Genomic DNA, 19647 nt, shown 5'->3' on the forward strand with positions numbered 1-19647 from the left:
GGATGTTGGGTTTAGCGAAACTTACCGGAACATAACTCAACTTAAACCAACTACAAATATAGAGGTTGCATCATTTTCTCTTTCAAGTGCATAATTTTAATCTTAAAAAAAATTGTAAATTTGTTTTAATGTAAAAAAAACAAACGAGTTTTGGTTCGAAGTAATTACAAATAATAAATAATATATTTACACACCTATGATATAAATATATATGCTACTTTAGAGCTTTTAAAACGTTTATCTTCCAATTAAAACAAATATTTAAGGAATCATTTTAATTAATGCAATTCAAATTTGGCCCCAGATAATTATAATTATTATTCTTGTATTATTATTACCAATAACGAAAAAGTAATATATGTACAAATGAGGTTTTAATCTTTACAATTTGAATGCAAAACGACATATTAAGATGAGCGCTAGAGATTTGAAGTAGTCATTGTTGTGTGAGCCTGACCTCTAGCGGTCGTTTATTGTACGTACAATAACAATTCTTATGAATGATATGATATTCTCCGGCTCTCAATTTAAGTTTGGAATGAGTGCAGGCACATACTTTGAAATTAATTCATTTTATCTATATAACTTATACTGTTGGAAGTGTATTTATATTGCGTGTATTTATATTGCATGTTTTATATTGTGTTGTTGTACTGTATTGCTTGTTTGCACTGAAGGGGGGGGGGTTCTAATTCTGTTATACTGTGTATAATGACAAATAAAGCACTCTATTATATTCTATTCTATTCAAGGCAGTGCAGGGTATTTTTGTTCAACAGTCAGATGGTGAAGGAATAAAAAATTATATCAATTGTTATCATGTAAGATTTCCAAAATAAAATAACACATACTATTAGATAGAATGGCCCGAATTCATAAAGGAAACCACAAAAAAAATCCACAAAACATTAAAAAAACAAATATAAATCAAACTTTAATTTATTTAAATGAAACGCTGAAAGACCCCGCAGCCTGTGGTCCAGTCTCCACAAGAAATTACCTCTGGTGGCCCCCTGGCCAGTTGAGTTTGAGACCCCCGTTCTGAAATTTGTGTTTCTTCTAATAATCTTAGGGCCTGTCCCAATACAACCCCTTTATCTCAGCCCTAGCACTTGACACTCCAGTAAGGGGTATGCAGTAGGATTGGGACGCAGCCTAAAAGCTTCCAAATAAATATCCCAACATATTTCTTTTGCTTCTTTCATATCACAAAATGAGAATCTCACACTTGATCTGTCTTGACAGCATTTTATTTCTCGTCATCAACTCTTAAATGAGAACAACATCTGTGCACGGATAAGTGAGTCTCAGCGGATACTATATGAAGAACAACAACCTTGTGTCATCGTGGCGCATCATATTACAGCTGATAATCCCTGCAACGTGGATATACGAAGCTGTGTTTAAATATTCTTCCTACACGCCCCAAGAGTCGGGTCACAGTGGTAGTGATCATGTTTTATGTACATGTGCAAAAAAAAAATGGGAGCAAAGCACAATAAAGTGACGGTTTACATGTGCAAATGTGTTTATGTTTTCATCCAATATTAAAACGTTCGTCAGCATCAGATCTACACGAGTTTCTCGAAAGATGATTTGGTTTTGTTATATCTGGTTCCAGAACGAAAGGTTTGGCTCTAGAGTGTCTGTGAAGGCACCGTTAGATATTTACATCAGTGAAGAGAATACAATCAAGAGTGTGTCAGCCAGCAACACAACAGACTAATATAAGCCAAAGTCAGTTTTATTTTTACTGTGAAAAAAAAAGTCAACCTGATGCTGCAAGTGTAGGAGAAACAATATCACACTGGCTGCTTCATGATGTCGTCTTTATATGTCACACCAACAATCCTTCTGTTCTCAGTTGGATCTATGAACTTTGACCTTATATTACACTCTTCGTTTTTCTGTCTTTGGCCACCTCTGGTAAGTATTTGGACCTATAGGACTTTCTTAGATTAGCAACATTTAATCTACATAGTGAGTCCACCCTCTGTCACAGCTCAACTATCTCTATCCCCCCCTTTTTTTCTTCCTGTAATAACACTTACGTCCAAGTTTATTTTTAAATGTCTGATTAATTTGGTCACATTAGAACTTTAGTCAATCGATTCAACATCTATTTTTAATTCATTTTTGCTGTTTTCATTAAAAAAAACCAATACAATTTAAAACATAAAGGCTCATCAAGTAACTCAAGTTAGTTGAGACTTATTGTCTTGCAAAACAGTTAAACTATTACAAATGATATAAAGATCATATTTATCAAACTTCATTTGACATTTGAGAGGATGAGAAAGGAATCCTAGAAATAGTGAAATTCTCCATTGGAAAGCCAAACATTGTAAACGTTGTTAAAAATGAATCCAAATCTTCACTTTTAATCTGATTTGTTGCATCTAATTTAATTAATAAACATGGATGATTGTTTAAATAAGAATTGGTTCAATTTGCTTGCAAAAATGACAAGAGCGTTTGTGAATAAAAGCAGATTTAAATATAAAAGACTTCATATAGTTTCATATCCCTTACTTTTTTTTAATTTTTTTGAATAAATGTAAATATTTGACTTGCATTAAATGCTACATTTGAACCCATGATGGCAGTTAAAATAACATAAAAAAAAAAATGTTCGATTTACAATAAGGGTGAATAAAAGATTTGTAATTTAGTTCTGGGTTTTACTTTATCTTTTTTTTTCTTGTCAGTCAAATAAATATTTGTGATGCTGTGGACAGTTTAAGCCTCATGTTTGGACAAATAATGTTGCATCACACAGTCGAGTGGATTTTAACAATCAGGCTTTTTGTGTCGACAAAGTCCCTACAGCAAGGTCAGCCCAAGTGAGTGCAACTACATCTCTGATGCGTTATTAGAAGAATATACGACATAAAAAAGACAAAAAGGAAAGACTTTGTCAAATATGAAGGGAGCATATGTAGCACTTTCGATCCGATTTGCAGCGTCTGATAGATACGAGTAAACCATGATGATTGTCAATATATATAAGAAATATTTCCTTTCAATTAATATATAAAGCTAACAATTTCTATTGTCATTTTAATTATTTAATCATCATCCGGAGAATTATGTGAGCTTTATGGATTGGTCTGACCTCCCCCAGAGGTGGGGGAGGTTTGACAAGAGAGATAATGGCTCTGACCCACAACCCCAGGGAAGGATGAAGGCAACCAGTTTGAAAGAGGAGAACAGGGCGGAATGAGGAATTGCTGGTAAAGTGCCTTATGTTCCTGACGGTCCAGTTTGAAATGAACCAAAGGTTATATTTTAGAGAGAAATCTAATATTCCTCAAATTCAGTACATACATTTTTTAAAGATATTCTGATGTTGTACATTTTAAGATCATATTTTTTCTCAAATAAATAAAGGTTCCAAGAAAAAGAAATAAAGAAATGTTGCTGAATTTCTTTTAAAAAGTCCCATTACATTCTGACCCATAAATTAAATGAACAAATGAAATGAAAAAAAGACTAGAATGAAAAGAAAACGAAATAATACATAACTATAATTACCTTAAACATCTAAATGTATGTTTGATTTCTAAACATTATCTGGTGCTTCTTAGGTTTTCCTCTTCTTTCGTGCTCGCAGCACAAAAACTCATTATCCTCCCCATTTAAGGAAGTTATAGGGCAGAGTGACTTTCATTTAGAGGCAAATTAGAAAGTGACGCAGAGCGGCGCGGGTGACTCATGGAAGGTCAAGAGAACCATTGTGGGGATTTTATCAAATCAAAAGGCTAAAGCTGCTTAAAAGGTATCGAACATTTGAGAACAACTTTGTGAACAGAAAAAAAAACTGGAAGAAAAATAGTCTCTAGTAGGTTCATGATGCAGTTTCTTAATTCTCAGAGCCCACTAGATGGCGCTCGCTGCTCTATAATATATCGCATTAAACAGCTCATCTATTAAGACCTCACAAATTGTTAATAAAAACTGATGGCGCCACCTATTGGGATCTAAAAATAGGACACTGCTTCATGAAGCTTCATCAACACACCACGAGTCTCCAGAGTGGAATTAAACAGTGGCTTCAGTGACTTGTATTTCTATGCATTATGATGGGATTTTATTTTTATAGATAAAGCATTAAACAATGAAATTACTTCCTAAAGGTTAAGTTCGGAAATGAATTTGCGTGTAAGCAAATTGGCGACAGTATACTCAACTTAGCATATTTACCATTGTCTTAAGTTATAAATAAATTGTGTTTTTTGTAGGTTAATAATTATCAGAAAAGTTGAACTTGCCACAATTCTTTGTGTGGTCACATGGGTTTGTTTTAATCAGAAACACGCAAAAATGAGCACTGGCGAACAAAACATCACATTTAACTAAAGAGGTTTAACACTATCATAATAAATGTAAATATTACACAAGCTTGATGTTCTTCAAAAGCTAAATTTGACGTCCTATTTGCAGTTTATATAAGTTAAAGCTAGAAATCTTCTGTTGAATTTTAAACTTGTGATGTTTATTTGAGACTCATTCAAAAATAAGATACATTTCTTGTTTCCAAATAGCATCTTATTTCCAGTCTGACACTTTTAGGTGCTTCTGAAAAGGCAAGAAAAGTTGTGTCAGGTCAACAAAGACCCGTGCTTTAACTTAGGGATCATCAGACCTCGTTAAGCTAAGTTGAATTAGATCGTCATCACGATTCAATGTTGAACTGCAAATTTCATCGGAAGCACATGTCGCTCACTTAACTGGAATCCTGGAAGATAAACAACACAGGATTTTCCCTCCAGCCGGTAGCGCTCATGTTTGTTTGGGCACAATAGAATGAGAATAAAGCAGGTTTTTTTTTTTGCTCTATGACGCAGATATAAGGGACCGTGGCCAACGAACACGTGGAGGCAGGAAGTAGAGTACAGGAAGTAGATTCCCCGCACATGTTTTTAAAAGTGAAATTACTTTGCCGACTTGGTAAAGTTCACTTCAAAATTTTAACTGCTATTATCATAAGCACTTCAATTAATCTGAATGTTTTAAATATATCATGCAAAGCTCGGGGTCTAAAAGTTATTCTGTGTGTTGAGAGAACAAAGGAAGAGAACTGCAAATTCCTCCTGTAGTGTAACGACAGATCTTTGGTAAGAGTTAATGTTCCTATTTATACATCTTCATGTGACCCGTTCTTCATTTTCCATCCGTTTATTTCTCAGCGCCTCGAAGCAGCTCGGCTATAATAGAAGCGCAATATTCAGAGATCCCGATCAGATTCATTGATTTGTTGACCTGTGTGTGTCCCTGAGAACGAGAGGACTTCTGAAGTTTGTTGTGAGTGACGTCCAGCGGGCTTCAGATCCAGCGTCCTGACCCCTGCGAGTGTTGTTTCTTCCTCCTCTTACACACATAGTAGACGGGAAAAGCTACCAAACCTGCAAACACAGAAGGTTCAAGCGTGAGGTAGACTCAACAAATACTATACTATTCTATATTATACTATACTATACAAGTACTCCTGCTGACATTTCAACACATTTTGAGTATATTTGCCCGTGTGGAACTGTTTCGGGACAATAGATTTTTTTGTATTTTTTTGTGTGTGAAAGTTAGTGCTGTTATTTATGGTCATTTTTTTTTTTTTTTCTTCAGAAAATCAGGGAAAATCCTGCACAAATAAAAATGTCTTAGGATGTTTCTTGAAGGAGTCAGTAGATCCATCAAACACAGAGCGAGATGATGATCGTTCCAAAGCTTAGGAGTAACAGTCTGGAAGCATGTTCAGGAACCATCAGTAGATTCTGATCCACAGACCTCAGAGCCCGAGCTGGGGTGTAAGGCTGGATCAGATCACTGATGGAAGGAGGAGCCTGACCATGAATAGCTCTGAAAGTAAGAACCAGAATTTTAAAATGGATTCTGAAAGAAACTGGCAGCCAGTGAAGTTTTAAGAATTGGGGAAATGTGAGTTCTTCTACTAGATCGAGTCAGAATTCTCGCTGCATTAGCCAATTTTTCTCCGCCAGTATGTTAACTTCTGCTTCCATGTGTCTCTATGTGTGTCTAATGTGGCACAATTTAGTTGCCCACCACTGAGCTAGTGCCTCCACAAAATGACCCTTTTTATCTGCTAGTAAGTGCACACATGTTTTTATTCTAACTTAATATCTTCTTACTGTATGTGTGAATTTCGCTTGTGCCTCTATTAGTTGATAGTGTAGTGGAGTTCTGGACTAGGGGTCCCCAATGTTGTATTCACAGACAGACCTTTAGTGAAAACTGTTAAATCAATCATGTAGAGTTTGTACTAATTCAGAGCTTTATTTTAAGTAAACTAAACTGAAACAAGTGTCTTAACATGTCAAGAGTAACAGGCTTGTGTCGCTTAATAAAAAATACTAGATTTATTCTAAACAAAACACCTTTCAGGCACTAAATCAATAGATAATAAATAATATAGATGATTTTCTTCTCTCTATTGGGCGTCAGTAACAAACACCTTGTGGATGAAAAAAATGTTGGTGCTCTAGAACACTGGTCCCTAACTTTTTTTTTTGTACCACAGACAAGTTCAATGACAGGATTATGTCCAACGTTCAGATAGAAAAAAGCAAAAAAATACAACAGCATGATCTGCAGAAAAACTATAATTAAGTACATGATGATAACATATCACAATAAAACTGACTCAGCAAGAGCTCTGAACTGGTTACAACAAGATGTTTGTGTATTTGCATCTATGTATATTAGATTGTATGCCGACAATGGGGTTCTGTATGCGTGTGTCTCCTAGATTTTAATACTTTGTGCCAATGTGTGAGTTTTTTTATCTTGTTATTGCATGAGATGAAGATGCAGAATTTTTGTTGGATAATTAAAATCTCACCATCAACACAAATTTTAGAGAACAAGAACAATATGTACGCACATCTGTTGATTTGAATGTAATGGATCAAGGTCAGCTGGTCATTATTAATTATAGCTCCAACTGGTCTAACATATGACTGTAGTACCAAGAGGAAGTGGAGTGAGACAGAAGTGATAAATTATTTGTGATGAAAACAAATGAGTCATCGCAGCATGTTAGTGGGCTGGGATTCAATCTGCCACGTACGCCCTGGAAACCGAAATAAGCCGTGATTACAGTGATCTGAAACATTTGTGAGCTGATTCATATCTAGCATATGGTTTGAATTACACAACCATTGAAATGTGACAGATACTAATATAATTGTTATTATATAATTGGTCACTTCAGTGGATAAATAAAGTATTCATTATCTCTTCAGCAGCTTATGATTAAAAGTAAATACACAAAAAATACATATTTCTTGTTAACTTACTGGTTTTCCACAAGCTTTTATAATTAAAGTAATAAATAAAACATGTTTAAACTAGACTGAAGGTTGCATAATAAAGCCAGCATGATTCATTTCAGATAAAAAAAAAGGAAGAAGGGGGAAATATTAAGTACCTATGACAGCGGCGAGCGCTCCCAGCACAATGACCAGCACAATGGCGACAGGAGCGATCAGCAATTTAGTTCCTGACAAAAACAAGATCACATTATAAGTATAATATAATAGATATATTTATAAAACTGATAAAAGGACTTTAATGGCAAATGGAACAAATACAAAAAACACATGTTTCTCAATATTTGGATGGAATTCCTAGTATTGCTTCACAGAGTCAAATTCCAAACCTTCACAATCTCTCTCACACACACACACACACACACACACACACACACTGATAGCAGCTCACCACAGACAGAGCCTCGAATCAATCTTCTCAGGTGAGGTCGATCTGGAAGGTAACGGTACTTGCAACCAAACACGCTCAAATTGGACGTGTGGTCCCCGAAAAACCTGGGCGACAGAGAGGAAGAAGAAGAAGAAAAGGTTCTCGTCAAACAAATCCCCGGATGATCATTGTAAGTAGAAAGCTGGACGAACCTGAGGTGTCTGTAGCGCTCGCCACAGCGGTAACAGAAGTTTGTGTTGCACTGTGTACATGTCATGTGATCGCATCCCTCAGTTCGCTGTATGTGGATCTGGAACAAAAACAAGCATTGATGTTAAGCTACGACGATTTTTTAATGAGAAAATAACATAATTTTCTTGACATATTTTGGAGCGCCAAGTCATCTTATGTGGATTGTTATCTTAAATGTTGATTCATGTTGATGCTTATATCGTGACATTTCAAGAGTTTAACATCAAAAATCAATTATAAATGTCAACAATAACACAGAGACTTCTTGGTAAAGGTGGACAACCGTAGAGATAATTTAGATAATCGACAATATCGTCAAACTTCCTGGTAAAGTGACATTTTCTTTTGGCACTAAGATGTCTAAAGGATTTTGGCCACTAATGTGATTAAGTTTGACACTATTGTGTTAGAAAAAGATAGAGCAGATCAAAGTTTGCCAGATGGAACTAATTCTGATCTAGTTTCTTGAGTTTTAAGGTTCGCGGAAATGTGAGTCCTCCTACTAGAGTGAGTCAGAATTCTCACTGCAGAGTTTTGTATCAACTGCAGGCAAGACAGCTCCTTCTTGTTTAGACACAAAAATTGACAAAAATGCATGGATTATAAGCTCCAGATGGTGTTTTGACACAATTTTCCTGAGTTTAGAGATTTTCCTCATTTAAAAATGAATATTTTCTATAAACACCCAGGTTTCTCAAGCTCAGTTTGAAAGACTGGTCACCCAAGTACTGACTCAACCCTGGAACTTTATCATCAAGGACAATAACCAGAGTTTCAACTCGGTATTCCAAAAAAAAAACCCCAACAACATTAATTCTTTGGGATCATTTGTTGCTTTGAATCAGACTTCTACCTTCATAGAACCCTTTTTTTTCCCAAGTTCCATACAAATGAATGGAAGATGTTGCCAAGGTCATCGTTGTTTAGTATTGTCAGCTTTTTGCAGCATAATTTAAACAATGAATAGAATGTAATGAATAGAAAATATCTTTAATCAATTTAATAACTGAATCATAAAGATTTTTACTAGATTATAACACTAAAAACATGAGTGTTTTCGGATATTAAATACATTTAAACTCTTGCAATCCTTTGAAAAAATAATGCTGACCATTATAACCACTTTATTATACAAACACTGGGTGTTCTGATGGGATGTCCAAGAAGCATCTCCCTCCATCCCACAGTATGAAATATGCATACAACAGCAGCTAATGGACCTAAAGACAGTACATTAACTTCTTCAAATGACCTTTTGCAGCCGTGCACAGGTTGTTGGCTGGAACAAAACCTACTCTCAGACTCTCGCAGAGATTAACGTCCATACATACACACACGTACCGGTAAAAAGCTTCAATTCTGAGGGTTTAATTTGATAGTGTGGAGACTAATGAGGATGATGAAGGGGGAAGAGCTCTGTCTTAAAGATATTTCCTGCTGTTGCTCTTTGACTGCTAGCTCTAACTTCACTGGTGCTTTTATCCAACATTGATTTATTGTTGTTTATTACTGTCTAACTGCAATCCTGATACCATCCTTAGACCTCCTGACATGTTCGCCATTAGTGGCTCCAGGAGGTTTTTAACTTAAAAGCCATTTGAACTTTAGGTTATACAGTTCTGTACACCGGGAAAGTAGCAAACAAAAAATAATAAAACTCGTGTTTGCTATAGATAACCATTAAATGCTATTATCATGATGATGACGAATTCTATTTCAAAATGTACTGCCTCTCTTGAGCAAATACGAATTCTAAAAGCATTTGTAAGACAATTAAAATAATTTGAAACCTATACAAAAATAAATAAAAACCAGACCTTTATATTTCCTTATATCTTCAGTTTTTTCTTTTTTTTCTAATCTCCTTCTCCTTTTTCTTATCTTTTAATTTATTCATTACAAAGACTTCTTAATAAAAACAACATCATGAGACTTTTTTATTTGTTCAGGCTTTTCCTTGATTTTCTTGAACTCCTGTGCTGTTCTCAGTATTATCTTCACCTTTAAAGTATATACTTTATTGAGTATTGTTTTGACTGTTTAAGCACTTTGTGACCCTGGTCTGGAAAAGCGCTATACAAATAAAAATGACTTACTTAGTTACGATTATTATAATACTTAATATTACTGTTTATCCATCCAATTGTATTTGTATTGCATTTTATTCTTATAATGTTATTTAAAAGCTTTTTTTAGTCCCCGTTTGTACGTAAGCAAGGCAATATACTACGTGTATCATTCATTTATTTTTGGCACTAGTAAAAAAACATGTGTGTTTGTGAATTTTGTATTTTTGGTGCTTATTTTTAAGTATACTCATCTGTCTAAATATCCATCTGCGTATAGGTGAAATTGAGATGTGATCCGAGTCAGCAAATTGTGAAATAGCTGCCAGATCTTTTTAATTGTTTGTTTTATTGCAAGTGTAAATAGACAAACACCACCATAAGTACTTAAAGCTTTGTTAAATTTCTCTCTGATATATTCTGAATCTGCTGCACAAGTGACACCAGGCCTGGACTCTCAGCTTCAGTGTTTCATTTCAGACTAGAGCGAGCAGAAGCTACATGTGGTCATGTAGCCGTGCTGGTGTATAGCTGCCGAGGCGCCCACGCGGTGTGGGTGTGCTGCAAGTGTGGGAAGTCAGTATTGATGCAGAGATGCATGGTGGGATTTGTTTATGGGATTTATTTTGTCCTCCAGGGTTCATGTATATTTTGGATGGACAGGTACTGCAGCGCTGATGGAGACATTTTAGCTACATCCAAGTTAAAGATGAATAGAATTTCGTAACTCCTCAGATGCATTTATTATTATTATTATTATTTCAGCTTGTTTACAAAGGATCATTAATATAATGCAAGGGATCCACGGCACGGTTATATCAGTAATAATTAACCCCTTGGTCCTCCGGGTCAAGATGACCCAACACAAGGGTTAAAGGGACACATATGTTTTTTTTTGGTTAATCACTTGTTCAGATTTAAAATAAATAAATACAATTTTAAGGGGGTATCAATGCCAGTTAACCCATTGAAATTTGGGGATTTATTTAACGTGCCTTATACCTTGTATTACCTTGTATTATCTCAGGGTCAAGTTGAACAGAAAGCCCAAAAACAAATGTGTTTGTAGTATCCCTTCTATTGCTTCTGGGCAAGATGAACATGCATTGGTGGAGGTCGTTCACCTTGACCCAGAGACAAAACAAAGGTTAAATAAATACTAAATAAATAACAAAAAAGCAGGTCATTGTAAAAATCTAAAATGTAAAGCTAATAATTGGTAATAACCAAGCAGGAAACATACAAACATGCTAACAAATATATAATAACAACAGAGAGTAAAACTTTTTTTTAAGTGAGAATGATGTACTTTTGTGTTGAATTCCTGAATTGTTCTAAACAAGTTCATTTAAATACTGAAAACAAAATATTTTGAGACATTATTTCGTGGCTTAAGCTCAAGGCTAGCTAGCTAGCACGCTAACTAGCCTTGAGAGCTAGACCTAGAGCGACAACAACGTTAAACCTGCTTTAAATGAAAATGCCAGAATATAAATAATAAATAAACGTTCCACACCTTGCACTTTGGACATTTCTGTGCGTTTCTCTGTCCATGCTCGATGACACTGGCCCAGTTCCTCAGGAGTTTGTCGCCTTTTTTGTAGTCGCGGCATTTGAGGCCGTTGTGCCAGGGAGCGTGGCACTTGAAGCACCACACGAACTGGCAGCTGCTGCACTGCACCTGCAGAACACACACAGTATTTCAACGACATTCAAAGTACTCTTTAAAAGTTGGTGCAACTCAATCTGATCTGAAAGGTTAATTTGACAGCTGTTGAAATAAATACGAAATACTGAAATTATTATATTAACCCTTGGACACATCACGGTATGGTAATTATTTTTATTTTTATTATCGGCCAAATAATCTGTTCTTCAACATTCAATGCAACCTTATCAACCTCCGATACTTTCAGTTGAACATGTTAAAGTAGGGTCATAAAACTGCTGATGTAAGCAGAAACCTGCATATAGATAGAGAATAAAATGTTGCTACACATTTTGAACTTTTTGAAGACAAGGTGAAGTCTTTTTTCTGTGAAAATGTTTAGCTGATTATATGTCTTTACATGTATCATATCATGACAATTATTTGAAAGTTTCCATGTTTCATTTATTGTTTTTTTTAATACTTCATTTAACCAGAAAACCTCTATTTTTAGAGTGACCTGGAAAAGATGGCAGCTACACCAGAACAGTTCCAACACCAGAGAGATAGTGAATATATTAGTGAAAATAAAATAAATGAGGGATACATTGCTACATTATACAATCCAAATCAGCCAAATTAAAATGTTTAAATTCCTCCAAATTTAGATTCGATGTCAGTAATGATAATAACAGTTATAAAGTTATTGTAAATACCTCTGTGTATAAAGTATGTTTAGGAATAAATGCCATTGTTTTAACTTCAAATTGGACGACTCAGTGGACAAAAATGATTATTATTATTTTTGTTTTTTGTTAACTCACTGTTAAATTTCATTCCACATGTAACTGTTTTTTATGAAGTCATGTTGATGATTATTTCTCCCTTAAAATATATATTTTTTACAATAAATTCAGGCATCAAAAGGTTAGAGGAGAAACAATTTTAAATAAAAACTTTTGATGAATAAATGTTTAATTTTCCCGCAGAGATACTAGGACTTTACCTTGTATCTGTGCTCGGAGCGGTTCAGGTTGTGCTTGTTCAGGGAGGTGAACTGGCTGCACTGGGGGCAGGGCTTGGTGCTGGAATCCAGTCGACTCAGCTCCAGAAAGTAGCGGTATTTGGCCACGTCCTCTTTGCTCAGATGGGAGATCACCAGGGGGTCTTCCAAGAAGCCGCTGCACTCTGGGATCGGGCAGCGGATGAAGGCTTTAGCCACTCGCACCTGATCGGACCGAAATGTTGAGGAAAATAGATGAGTGCGATGTTTTATATGTGTAAAATAAAATCTATAAAACAGAGCTTGGATGGATTACATTCCACAACAAACGTAATGAACATCCAGAGCTCAGCACTGTGGAAAGACAATTACATGAATAATACATTATTCAAGTAATAAAACAGACTGTGGCTTCTCATGTGACGCCAATCTAATTTAAACTGCACAAAAACAAGCTTCACAAGAACAACTGAAACATCAAACAAACATATTTTTATCCAACTTGTCTCCCACACTTAATAGATCAAAGGTCTGCACGTCATGGGATGATTACATTTCATTGTTAATTTTATAAAAGGGAAACAACTAAGAAAAATAACAAATGTATCCTAAGGTTAATATCGGAATAGAAAAAAAAATGTAACTCAAAATATTTATGGTGGTGCTTCTTTATGACTTGACTTAGTTTGGGAGTAATTCGGTACATAGAACACATGTTTTTCAAGTGCAGTAACGCTATTCCTGGAGCAGAAAAATGAAATCATCAAAGATCATGAGCAGAAAAAACACAACCATTTATATATATATATAAAATAAATTGATTAGAAAAACGATGTGTTAAGTAAAGAAAAGCAAAGTAAATTTTACAATTATAATATTATTCATATATCTGCATTTATTCATATATCTGCATGTTTTTTTTTTACTCTTCTATCAAGTCACCTTAACTGAGAAATGTTGTGTGTCACAGAATTCATGTCACAAGTTTGTACCTTTTTGCAAATTAAAAGTTGTCTTTCATACAAGCAGCACTTTTAGACAAATGTCTCTCTGTTGTACGCAAATGGTTATTTAATTTAAAACAACATAAACCTCTTACACAATATGATTTAGGGACAACTATATATTGTAAAAAATAATAATACAAGTCTTAACCCGGAAACGTTCACTTTATAACCTTTAAAAAGATGCTTTTTAAATTTAAAACTTGCTTTAGTGTTCATTACATTGCCTCTTGCTACCTTGGAGGAGGAACTGTTGTGGTATTGTGATTCTCAATTTAAAATCTAGTACAATCAATTCAATTTAATTTGTTTACTCCATCAAAAGGTAAAATTAATTCCCCAATAAGTGATTCATGTGAATTTCAGGAGGATTGTAGAATTTAAAAAAATGGAAGAAATTTACTGGATGCTTTTATCCAGAGCGCTTTTCATGAACCTTAACAACATTAAAAATAGAACATTTGTTAAATTTTATTTCAAGGTGTCTATATACTAAATACTTTTTTTTCCTTAGACTATCACCCAAATGCAATTGTGAGATTACACTTCATATCTTAGGGAAGATAAACTGATTTTTATCTTGTCTTTTCACTGATATTAATACTAAGCAATTCATTTGTCCTGATTAGGGTTGCAAAATTCCGGGAATTTTCAAAGTTGGAAACTTTCCATGGGAATTAACGGGAATATATGGGAATTAACGGGAATATATGGGAATTAACGGGAATATATGGGAATTAACGGGAATTAACGGGAATAAATAAGAAATTTACAGAATTGAAGGTTGGCCCTTAACAGGGAACTTAAATATAGTTGGGGGAAATATATTGTAGCATAGTCTTGGCTAAAACAACCAGATTTAATGCAAGTACACTCCTCAATCACATGCACACAGCACATTGCTTACTGCAGGGCTATTGAGGCCACGCCCCCTACAGGCACTGTGCATTCCTCCATCACATGCACAGGTGATTTCTTGAAGCCTGGAGGCCACACATTTGAGCTCAAAGCACAAGACTATTGAAGCCACACATTTGAGCCCACGGACTATATAAAGTCAAGTAAGTTTTGATAATATTATGGGGTAAATATATTTGATCTATAATGGTATTAATGTTTAACTTGCAAATATTAAATAAAAATGTATTAACACAGTAGCTAGCTAGCTGGTAAGTTAGGTGCTAAATGAAAGCTATTTTTCATTTCATTGACCATTTAAGGCTAGCTTATTATGGTGGTAGCTACCTCAAATTTGATGCTGTTTTTTCTGACTCCAGCAAGACGGTTTTCTGTAACCATTCAAGAATTTATACATCAATTGTCAAATATTTTGAAGACCATTCCAGTTGTTTAGCCAACTATATTTCTGTTCATGCCATTGCTTTAGTGTTTTTACAAGCTTTTTTTTTATGTTATTCTGCAGAAAAATGCCACGTTTGCCATCTGATGTGTGGAAGCATTTCACACAAGCGAATGTTGAAGGAAAGTCTTTGTATGTATGTAAATACTGTGCAAAGACATACGTGAAGAATGCTACAAAAAGGCAGCAACATATTGCCAAGTGCCAAAAAGTTCCTCAAGGCTCAAAACATTCAGCAGACAAGAGTTCCACTCCAGGGGAAAATGAATCTGCTGTATCAGAGTCAGATACCCTCTCATCAGCTCCTGGTCCCTCTGGTATCAGAGCATTCTTTGATTCAATGGATGAACGTAGCCAGAGAAATGCAGATGAGTGTTTTGCTCGTGCAGTCTACGCAACTGGCTCACCACTGATGCTGCCATCCAGTGTGTACTGGAAGAGATTTTTGAATGTATCCGGCCAGCATACACCCCCCCAACCAGGCATGCGCTATCTACTCATTTGCTGGATGAGGAGTTCAACAGAGTGCAAACAAAGGTCAAGCAAACCATTGTCAAAGCAGACTGTATTTCAGTCATCTCTGATGGGTGGTCAAATGTTCGGGGACAAGGAATTATCAACTACATTGTCGCCACCCCTCAACCTGTATTCTACAAGAGCCAGACACAAAGGACAACAGACACACAGGCCCCTACATTGCTGATGAGCTGAAAGCGGTCATCAATGACATTGGACCAGAGTTTTTGCACTTGTCACTGACAATGCACCAAATATGAAGGTTGCCTGGGCACACGTGGAGGAGACCTACCCTCATATAACAGCCATTGGCTGTGCTGCCCATACTCTTAATCTTCTCCTGAAAGACATCATTGCACTGAAGACAATGGACACACTACACAAGAGAGCTAAGCAAGTTGTGAAGTATGTGAAGGGCAAACAAGCAGCTTCAGCAACCTATCTCTCAAAGCAAAAGGAAAAAAACAAGAGTACCACACTGAAGCTCCCCAGCATCACACGATGGGGTGGTGTTGTCATCATGTATGACAGTCTACTGGAGGGAAAGGAATCTCTGCAAGAGATGGCCATATCCCAGACTGCAGGCATTGAAAGTGACATCAAAAGAATCCTGTTAGATGATGTGTTCTGGGAAAGAGTGACTAGCAGCCTGAGAATCCTCAAACCAATTGCAGCAGCAATTGCCAAGATAGAGGGTGATGATGCCATCTTATCAGATGTCCACTGTCTCTTTGCTGACCTCAAAGAAGAAATCCAGACGGTCCTGCCCACTTCCCTACTACTCAAAGCAGAGGAAACTGCTGTGGTCAAGTCATTGGAGAAGCGCCGGGAGTTCTGCACGAAGCCAGTGCATGCAGCAGCATACATGCTGGACCCAAAATATGACAGGGGCATACTCTCTGGAGAAGAGATTAACGGTGCTTATGCTGTTATTACAGCCATGTCTGGCCACCTGGGCCTTGATAAAGGCAAGGTTCTGGGCAGTTTGGCTAAGTACCAAACCAAGACTGGCCTTTGGGAAGGGGATGGAATCTGGCAGTCATGCCAGCACATATCTGCATCCACCTGGTGGAAGGGACTTTGTGGATCTGAGGCCCTTGCACCTATAGCCTCCATCATCCTCCAAATCCCACCATCATCAGCCGCCCCTGAGCGTAACTGGTCACTCTTCGGGAACACACACACAAAGGTTCGCAACAGGCTCACAAACGTGAGAGTGGAAAAACTGGTGGCCATTCGGGCAAACCTAAGGCTCTTTGAACCTGACACAGAGCCATCCTCAACCAGGCTGGACAGTGACACTGAAGAGGAGTCGTCAGAGCCGGATGTTGAGGAGGTGAACATGGAGGATGTTGATGAGGCCCAGGAAGAGGCCATTGCCTGAAAGGTTTTGGCAAAAAAGCAGAACATGCAGAAACTAGGCTTGTGAAGCTCGAGGGAAGAGGCTTTTGTTTTACATGTTGAATGAGACTTTTTTGGAGGGAGTGGGGCTCCTTTCGTTTAACATTTTGAATGGGACTTATTTTTTTTTTGGGGGGGGGGGGGGGGGGGTTGGGGGTCATTTTACTTTTTGATTGGGTGGGGGAGTGGGGTGAGTTAGTATTTACTCAACATTCATGTTTTTGTTGTTCATTAAAATAATTGTTCATACAAGAATAAAAACTAAAGTTCTACTCAAATAAATCTGTTGAAATGTCATGTTTTTGTATTATCTTGCATGGATATCTGCTTATGACTAAATATTTACATTTATGTTTGGATATGATACAGTTTGTTTAAATTACCCCCAATTTCCAGTTAATTCCCATAAATTCCCAATAATTCCCATAAATTCCCATAATTCCCATAATTCCCATGGAAAGTTTCCAATTTGGAATATTTCCAAAATCCCCAGCTTAACTTCCCATGGAAAGTTTCCGGAAATTTACCGGAAATTTTCCACCCCTTTGCAACCCTCGTCCTGATCATGAATATTGTTTAATTTAACGTGGTTTACTTTGTATTAATTATTGATTTATATGCCATTTTAACGTAATGTGTTTTTTTTTTAATTCCTCGTACTTTTATTTATTTTATTTCATGGATCTCTTTTTATTTGATTCATATTTTTCATTTATTATTTTCTGTAACGCCTCAACTACATACACAAATTCCAGTGTTTTGTTTACATCGATGGCAATAAAAGTTTCCTCATTCTGATAAAAAAATAAATGTAAAGTTAGTTTCTGCAAGTGAAAATGTTATTTAAGCCTGCAGGAAAAATGCTTGATGTTTAAGATTAATAAAAGCTCCATATATTTTCGGGACCATCATCACAGATGAATAGATAAACCATATCTGATCAGCTCTGATTTTCTCTTAGTTCTTAAGTTAGCTTCCTGGTCCTCTAAAGGGCACTTCTCGTGTTCTGTCTCTTTTCCTTATCATTCTTTCTTCCAAGTCCAGCGGAAAAAAAACAGAGAAACCAGTTGGTCTGACACCAGAGCCGCGTGAATACGAGCACCGGAACAAAAGCATCCATCTCCGGTGTTACACCCACGTGCACGTGCTCACAGCAGAAATATGAAGAGAAATTGTAGACAGCTGATGCCATTTTGTTGATGAGTCTTGTTGTCACAACAGACACATGGTGATGTCAGACTGGTCCAGCAGGATATGAGCAATGGACCAGATGTCTCTTCACAAATACACACGGGAAGAAATTGTTGCATCTTGCTGCTGAATGACTGCAGCCAGTGCCAGTGCTTGCAGCGTTTACTGCCGGACAGAAGGGATCAATTATTCATGCCAAGTCGGTTGTATATATTTCAAGAGTCTCAGAGTGTTTTATATTTGTAAAAAAGTACAGTGGATCTCTGTATTTTTCGGCTTGTCCCTGAACATAATGTCTACAAAAATCCTCTCTGCTGGCGATCTGATCCTTCATATTCCCCTTACTCGTGAACAAGACCCCCAGAGAACCCCTGGCGGTGACTACACAAGCTTGGATCAGAGAAACACAAACGAATCTGAAGTCAATTTCTTCTTAGAGTTAATCAAACAGCTTCTTAAAAAAAAAAAGCGACACAGCCTCCTATTCCCAGCGTTCTTATCTGAAAGTCTGTGTGATTATACCAACGTCTTATCATAACAGCGATAGCAGCAGATAAGAGAGTGACAGACTCTGACAGATAAAATGTGTCGTGTGGAAACAGATTATTGCCGCGGAGGCAGCTCTCCGTGGAGACTCTCGTGGAGCGAAGCAGGGATGATGATTCGGGAAAGTGGTTACATGATAAAAACAAACTTTTAAATCACACTAAACAGGATTAAATTGAAAAAACATACTTGTCAATCAGCCATGAAAATATCAGCCGTGAAAATATGAATGCTGAACATCTTTCCAAAATAAAACAGCTTACAGAGTCTAAATCCCCTTTTACAAGTGAATAAAAACGACTATGGTGAGGAGGTCAACCAGGTAATATAGGTCAGTGTAAGAGTGTCGACCCACTATTAGGATCCGGGTCAAACAACTATGCAATCGTATTTTCGGCATCTGCTTCGGTGCCTTGCCTTGAAAAAGTTAGTTAGTTAAAATATAAATCTCAAATCTCAAAATTCAAAAAAGTTATTTGCCACATCTCTTATAATAAAGTCTTAAAGTAATACATAAGTTATAATTATTTGTGATTTATTGTGCAATATGTACTTAAACTGAGAAATAAATGCTCTTTTCTTCTTCTTTTTTTTTTTTTAGAAAATCTGTGTAAATAATGACATGATCTGTGCGGCTGATTGTGTACAAATATCCTCACAGAGGAACATAGAAAAGTGTATCGTGTCTAAGAGGAGGTACATATGTAGTAGTACTGTATACATAAAGATTAAGTTAGTTGTGAGTGTAAAGACAAGTGTCTTATTTTTGTCATTTAACTTCAACAAAAATCCTAAAATACAGTTGAAATGTGGGTTGTTGAGTTCAGCCGCACGGTATTTAAGATGGAGGTTCAATAACCACAATATTGTTTTATGTTGACCTGGCAAAAATATCTGCTAATGCCAACACATGTGTATTGATACAAAACAATAATTTCATAATA

The 19647-nt window shown here is 36.3% G+C and overlaps 1 protein-coding gene across 2 annotated transcripts in view; it reads right to left on the reverse strand.

Annotated features, from left to right (window-relative positions):
• rnf217 (ring finger protein 217) overlaps positions 1-19647 on the reverse strand; it is a 124043-nt gene that overhangs the window by 102651 nt on the left and 1745 nt on the right. The window contains exons 2-7 of one of the 2 annotated variants that reach the window (XM_087812167.1): positions 12689-12910; positions 11551-11715; positions 7929-8026; positions 7738-7841; positions 7445-7516; positions 1233-5405 (exon numbers count right to left, since the gene is read on the reverse strand). In XM_087812167.1, coding sequence (XP_087668293.1) covers positions 5326-5405; positions 7445-7516; positions 7738-7841; positions 7929-8026; positions 11551-11715; positions 12689-12910 — 741 coding nt within the window. In that variant the 3' untranslated portion in view covers positions 1233-5325. Of the gene's footprint in view, positions 1-1232; positions 5406-7444; positions 7517-7737; positions 7842-7928; positions 8027-11548; positions 11716-12688; positions 12911-19647 lie in introns of those variants that run through there. The other variant, XM_087812168.1, reaches the window with a different exon arrangement.

The sequence above is a fragment of the Callionymus lyra genome, chromosome 17 (assembly GCF_982586985.1).
Source record: "Callionymus lyra chromosome 17, fCalLyr1.hap1.1, whole genome shotgun sequence".
NCBI lineage: Eukaryota > Metazoa > Chordata > Actinopteri > Syngnathiformes > Callionymidae > Callionymus > Callionymus lyra.